The 7,398-nt window shown below is 36.1% G+C and overlaps 1 protein-coding gene across 1 annotated transcript in view; it reads left to right on the forward strand.

Annotated features, from left to right (window-relative positions):
- SNX16 (sorting nexin 16) overlaps positions 1 to 1,026 on the forward strand; it is a 44,775-nt gene extending 43,749 nt beyond the window's left edge. The window contains exon 6 of the mRNA XM_012663095.1: positions 948 to 1,026. Coding sequence (XP_012518549.1) covers positions 948 to 1,026 — 79 coding nt within the window. The remainder of the gene's footprint in view (positions 1 to 947) is intronic.
- The last annotated feature ends 6,372 nt before the right edge of the window (positions 1,027 to 7,398 follow it).

The raw sequence follows: 7,398 nt of genomic DNA on the forward strand, positions 1-7,398 counted from the left end.
GTTTGCTTCTAATAGCAAAAACAATCATCAAAATGTGTATTTTCAATACATGTGTTTTATGGCTGATGGCTACTATAATGCACAGTGTACCTTTTATGAGGACCCATAGGAGAAAATTCTCTTAGGTCTCAGTAGCAGTAAAACCAGTGCTTCTCCTAAGCAGTTGATTTGTTTTTGTCTTAAAGACTCTATTACTCTCTTTGTTTCTCCTCTTTGTTTTGTCTTTCAGGCAGCTCTAAACCAAATTGTAGTTCACCTGTAGCTATTATATAGCTACACTACTGTGGTAATTATGGCTTTTTTATCTTATCTTTTAACCCTACCTTTTCCCTGTTTAAATTGTTCTATTAGAACATATTCTGCTAAAGTCTCAGATTTGAATGGCATTTTAGACTACATTTAGGTAAGAATTTGTCAGAGCTTGTGCCTGATCTAACACAATTACCACCATCAGTGAGTGATGCCAGTAATTACAAAAACCTAAATTATTCTTCTCTTTTAAAAATGGCTTGAAGTAAGATCAGTCAATACACAGTGCAAATTTAGAACTGCTAGCTAGTGGTAAGCTATGCAGAGATTTTTGGCAAGAGCACAGTGTAAATAAAGTCAAAATATCGTTTTTCAATCCTAGCTTCAAATTAGAACCTCACTGCCACTATCTTATATTTATCTTTTACGGAAAAATAGATCAGTGTCATTATCTCCACACAAAACAAACGACAAAAAACAATGCAGCCAATGTATACTCAAGAAATGAAAAGTCGTGCTTCATTGTAATAGATATGGTGAGAATGAGAATAAATCTTAAATACCCTAATATAATATTTACAGCCTAGCTAATTGTAATCAAAGAGCTAATAATGTTAGTCAAATAGTGGCTAAAGTCCTTTGCTGAAGTGTGAAATGTAAAGCCCCACCTTCAAGTTATTAAGCCTAGAACTCTGGAGAACTCTTTCTCTAGAATTAGCTGATCTACCAGTCCAAGCCTCTAGTTCCTTTGGACAGCAGACACTGTTGATTGGCTAACCCAAGAGATATTTTCATTCCTATTCTGCTTGGCCACCTCCAAGACAGGAATTAGAAAAACTAAATACTTGATTGTCAGCTCCACTTGTAGCTAAGTTTGAGCCTGTGTCCCAGTTATGAACAATGAGATAAATGGAAGTCTGCTAGAAGCTTCTGGGAAATCTTTTCATATAAGAAGGCAAGCACATTGCTGATACAGCCTCTCCCCCCATCCTCTTGTTTTGATCTCAGACCATGTTCAGAGGTACTACTGCAACCATCTGCAAACATGAGGTGTGACAAGCATGAGGAAAGGGTAGGAGAATCACAAACATTTAGCCACTTGTTAAGCCACTGTATGTTGTGGGTTTTGTATTAATTGTACCCACATAAGAGCTATCTTAAATTTCTTGTAGATTGTAAGCTTAAGACAAAAAAGATTTTCACAAAAGGACTTCTGTTTATAATATTATACATTTTGTTAGGAAAGAAAAATTTAAGAAGAAAAAAAATTTTTCTTGAAAGCTAAAGGGGAGAAACCATCTGTTAGACATTTTAAAACTCCATTACTTCTGAGGCTCCTTTTGACAAATGAAATATGTATGAAATGAATTCTATTGAGATGTATATGCGTATGTATTACTATTAATATATATTAGTCTACTTGTGCTGCTGTAATAAAATGCCACAGACTACTGGGTGGACTAAACAACAGAATTTTATTTCCTCATAGTTATGGAGCCTGGGAAGTCCAAGATCAAGGCTCTGAAAGGTAGGTTTCATTCTAAGGCCTCTACTCTTAGCTTGTAGGCAGCCACCATCTCTCTGTATCTTCAAATGATCTCTTCTTTGTGTGCTTGGGCTTTGAGGGAGCATTCTGGTGACTCTTCTTATAAGGAAACCAGTCCTATCAGATCAAGGCCCCACCCTTATGACCTCATTTAACCTTAATTACTTCCTGAGAGGCCCCATCTCCAAATACAGCCACACTGGGAGTTAGGGCTCCAACTTATGAATTTCGTAGGGGACATTCAGTCCTTAACAGTATAGTATGGAAGTAGTGTCATTAAATGTTTACAAAGATATTCTCAGTTCAAAAAATTAGATAGCCTATTCTTTCATTTGTTTACTCAACAAACATTGATCTATGTGTTGACACTGGGTTATAAAAATCAAGAAACACACGATCCCATCAAGGAGTTCAGAGTCATAAGGTTTTTTATATAGACCGATCTGTACAAAAGAAGGGACATCTATCTGGGAAAATATTTTACATTTTGTTAGCAAAGAAAAAGGAGAAAAATTGTTTCTCTTTTAAAAGCTAAAGGAGTGAGAAACATCTGTTAGACATATCAAAGGTGACTTAACTTCTAAGACTCCTTCCAGCAAACCACATATACAACTGTTCATCATCGTGGTTAATATGGCACAGGTATTCATGGTGAATTACGGGGATGTGAGAGCTGGAAAGGAGGGCAAGATTGCCAAAAAGTAGAAGTCTAGTACTTTTCAGCTACTTCTTAAAAGTTGAATAAAAGGACATACCAAGCAGAAAGATCAGCTCCAGCCTACTCAGGTAGCATTGTTTCATATAGCATTAGTAAACTTACTTAAATCTGTATACACAAATTTGGGAACAACTAATTTTTAATAATCATACCTCTCTCAGGGGGAACCAGAGTATGCAGGTGTCCTAAAATGGAAGCCACCAGTCACGAGCATTCAGGGTGCCATGAGTGTCAGTAGCACATTTTATAGAGAAGATGGAGAACTTTGACAGGTCAATTACATATGTCTTCCATGGTTGTGGGATGTGGGAATGATTTCTCTTATACCTTAAATCTATCCAATTCTCTTTATCTCCACTGCCACCACCCTTTTACCAAATTACCAAAATATCTCAAATTAACCATTACTATAGTCTTTTAATTGATCTTTCTGCTTCCACCTTTGCCCCCGCTATAATCCATTCTCCCATAGGAGCCACAGTTTTCTTTTTGAAAAACCTAAATTGCATCACGTTTTTTCTCTACCTAAAAACTTTCAAGGACTGCCCATTGCACTTAAAATAATATAAAATGCACACTTGTTTACATGGCCTCCAACCATGGTTTCCCCTCCGCCAACTGTGCTCTTCTAAGGCCAGCCCACATAGCTGCCTTTTGTTCCCTGAGTCGCAAGTTCTCCTACCTCCCAGCCTTGCCATATTCCCTGTCTATAATGCTATTCCCAGGCTCTTCACTGGCTGACTTCTTCTCTTCAACTCTTGGCTAGATTTTTCCTCTTTAGGCAACCTAAAATAGTCCTCAAAACAGTCACCTTAATCTCACATTTATTATTTACTTTCTTATTAGCTGTTTCATCTGCTCTCCTCCCCAGTCCTTCCCCCAAAAGGCAGGGCTTTGTCTATTTTCCTCTAATCCCTGCCCCTTTCCTCACTTAGAAGAGGATTGAGCACATAGTAAGTGCTCAAAAATATTTACTAAATAATTAGGATTATAAAAGCCTGAATTAAGGAATTAGAGAAAATAGAGGTCATTAGCAAAAAATATTTGGAAAGAAAACTTAAGTCTTGGGGATTGATACTCTTGGGGTAAATTGTTGTGCTAACGGACATAGAGACTTACAGAGGGAGGAGGGGGTTGGGGGGAAGAGGACGGATTCGGCTGGCGACATGCTACATTTGAAATACTATGGGCAATCCAGGTGCAGCTCTCCATCAGGCAAGTTGGATAAAATAGTCTAAAATTTAGGGGACAGGCCTGCCTTAGAGAACAGAAGTCAGATTAATTAGGGGGTATTACCTCTCTGGTTCTTCTTATCCCTCACTCACAGTACAGTGGTCTAGAACATATTAGGGACTCAAATGTTATCAGTATTAAAATGAAGACCAGAAATTCATGACTCCATGTGCACTGTGGTGACAAGTGTCACGGAAATACGCCTGATGGACCCAGGTGTCTCATCCAGTTAATTTGTTTTTCATTTCATAATTAATTTCTTATAACAGATGGTGTTTTTCTTCCTTCAGAGGAGATACAATAATAGCACAATATCACAAAGTTTTGTCTTTGTTCTTTGCTTATTTTAATTTTTAATAGTATTAAAAGGCCACATCTGACAAAGCCACAGCTAACATAATACTGAACAGAGACAAGCTGACAGCTTTTTGTCTAAGATCACAAACAAGACAAGAATGCCCACTCTCACCACTCCTATTCAATGTGGTATGGGAAGTCCTAGCCACAGCAATTAGGCAAGAGAAAGAAATAAAAGACACCCAAACTGGAAAGGAGGAAGTCAAATTGTCCCTATTTGCAGGTGACATGATCTTATATATTTAAAAAAACCCTAAAGAATCCAAAAAAATTGTTAGAACTAATAAACAAATTTAGTAGAGTCACAGGATACAAAATCAATATGCAAAAATCAGTAGTGTTTCTATACACCAACAACAAACTATCCAAAAAAGAAATCAAGAAAACAATTCTATTCACAATAGCTATAAAAAAAATACTTAGGAATAAATTTAACCAAGGAGATGAAAGTATTGTACACTGAAAATTATAGAACATTGATGAAAAAAATTGAAGAAGATACAAACAAATGGAAGGATATCCTATGTTCCTGAATTGGAAAAATTAACGTTGTTAAAATGTCCATACTACCCAAAGTGATCTACAGAATCAGTGCAATCGCTATCAAAATACCAATGACATTTTTCACAGAAATAAAAATCCTAACATTTTTGTGGAACCATGGAAGATCCTGAGTAGCCAAAGCAATCTTGAGCAAAAAGAACAAAACTGGAGGCATCACACTACCCAACTTCAAAATATACACTCTAAGGCTATAGTAACCAAAACACATGGTACTAGCATTAAAAACAGACATATAGACCATGGAACAGAATAGAGAGATCAGAAATAAATTCACACACCTACAGCCAACTAATTTTCAACAAAGGTGCCAAGAGCACACACTGGGACAGTGTCTTCAATGTATGGTACTGGAAAAATCAGACAGCCATATACAAAAGAATGTGATTAGACCCCTACTTCTCACCATATACAAAAATCAACTCAAAATGGAATAAAGACTTAAACGTAAAACCAAAACTACTAGAAGAAAGCATTAAGGGAAATGTTTTGCAATGCTAGACTGGGAATGGATATTTTAAATAAAATCTCAAAAGCACAGATAACAAAAGCAAAAATAGACAACTGGGATTATATCAAACTGAAAAGCTTTTTCATAGCAAATAAAATAATTAACAAAGTGAAGAGCCAACCTACAGAATGGGAGAAAATATTTGCAATCTATACATCTGACAAGCAGTCAATATCCAGAATATACAGAGAACTTAGACAACTCAACAACAATAAAACAAATAATTTCAAAATGGGCAAAATACCTTAATAGACACTTCTCAAAAGAAGGCATATAAATGGCCAATGGGCACATGAAAAAATGCTCAACATCACTAATCATCAGGGAAACACAAATCAAAACCACATCGAGATACCATCTCACTACAGTTAGAATGGATATTATCAAAAAGAGAAAGGAAAACAAGTGTTTGTGAGGATGAGAAAAGGGAACATTTATACATCGTTGATGGGATTGTAAATTAGGATAGCCACTGCAGAAAATAGTATGCGTATTCCTCAAAAAATTTAAAATAGAACTATTGTATGATACAGCAATCCCACTACTGAGTATATGTCCAAAGGAAATGAAAGTGGTCTGTTGAAAAGAAATCTGCACTCCCATGTTTATTGCAGCACCATTTACAATAGCCAACATGTGGAATCAACACAAGTGTCCAACAACAGATTAAGGGATAAAGAAGATATGATACACACACACACACACACACACACACACGCACGCACAATGGAATACTATTCAGCCATAAAAAAGAATGAAATCCTGCCATTTGCAACATTCATGAATCTGGAGGACATTATATTAAGTGAAATAAGCCAGACACAGAAAGACCACATGATTTCATTCATGTGCAATCCTTAAAAAAAGAGTTGATCTCATGGATGCAGAGAGTAGAAAAGTGGTTACCAGAGACTGGGGAGGGAAAGGGGCAGAGGAGGATGGGGAAAGGTCAGTCAGTGGGTATAAAGTTACAATTAGATAGGAGGAATAAGTTCTTGTGTTTTATTGCAGAATAGGGTGATGATGGTTAACAGTAAGGCATTTTATGTTACAAAATAAATAGAAGAGAAGCTTTTGAATGTTTTCAACACAGAGAAATTATAAATACATGAGGTGATGGATACACTAAATACCCTGACCTGATCATAATACAACATATATTTTTCAAAACATCAAATCGTACCCCACGAATTTGTATGATTACAATGTGTCAATTAAAAAATAGTTAAAGCAAAGTTTAAGAAGAAATTCAAAGAATGAAAAAACTTTTGATCTCACCAGTAATCAAAGAAATGTCACTGCAACTACAAGAAGCCAAAATATTAGCAAGAATTTTTATAAAACAGTGTTTCTACTAGAGTAATGGAAATGAACTCTGTGCATCGCTGGTGGAAGTGTGAATTAGTTTAAGAATAATAATACCTCTGGAGCTGACTTAACATATATCAAAACCATTAAAAATGTTCATAACCTTCAACCCAGCAATCGTTTCAGTCTATAAGCTTAAACTAAGGATATATATGTGATGTGTAAAGATTTAGTTCAAAGGATGTACATCACATTTATCACAAACACTTCAACTAAATTTCCTTGTATTTGGAGGATTTGTTAAATATTTTGTGGCATATAAAAAGGGGGACTCTTTTGTACCCAATAAAGTGATGCTGCAGAAGAATGTTAAAGATGTTCATCGTATACTACTACGGTTTGAATGTGTCCCCCAAAAAGCATGTGCTGGGAACGTAATCCCCAATGCAACAGTGTTGGGAGGTGGAGCCTAATGGGAAGTGTTTAGGTCATAGAGACTCCACCCTCATTAATGGATTAATGCCAGTTATAAAAGGGCTTGAGGCTGTGAGTTTGATCTCTTGCTCTCTCTTGCCGTGTGATGCCTTCTGCCATGTTATGACACAGCAAAAATATCCTCACCAGATGCCAGTGCCATGCTCTTGGATTGCCCAGCCTCCAGTACACAGTACCACAAGCCAAATACATTTCTGTTCATTGTCAATTACATGTGTTATCCTGTTATAGCAATAGAAGATCATTAATTGAAAGAAGCAGCTTACAAAACGGTATGATTTCAGTTTTATTATACAAGTAAAAAGACACACATTTCATGCATTTTTGTACAGAAAAAATAAATACAGTAAAATATTAACCATGGTTATCTGTACTCAATGGTATTATGAAGGAATTTTATTTTCTTCTTTTCATTAACCT

This window comes from Propithecus coquereli, unplaced genomic scaffold (genome assembly GCF_000956105.1).
Source record: "Propithecus coquereli isolate 6110/MARCELLA unplaced genomic scaffold, Pcoq_1.0 Scaffold8, whole genome shotgun sequence".
Lineage (NCBI taxonomy): Eukaryota > Metazoa > Chordata > Mammalia > Primates > Indriidae > Propithecus > Propithecus coquereli.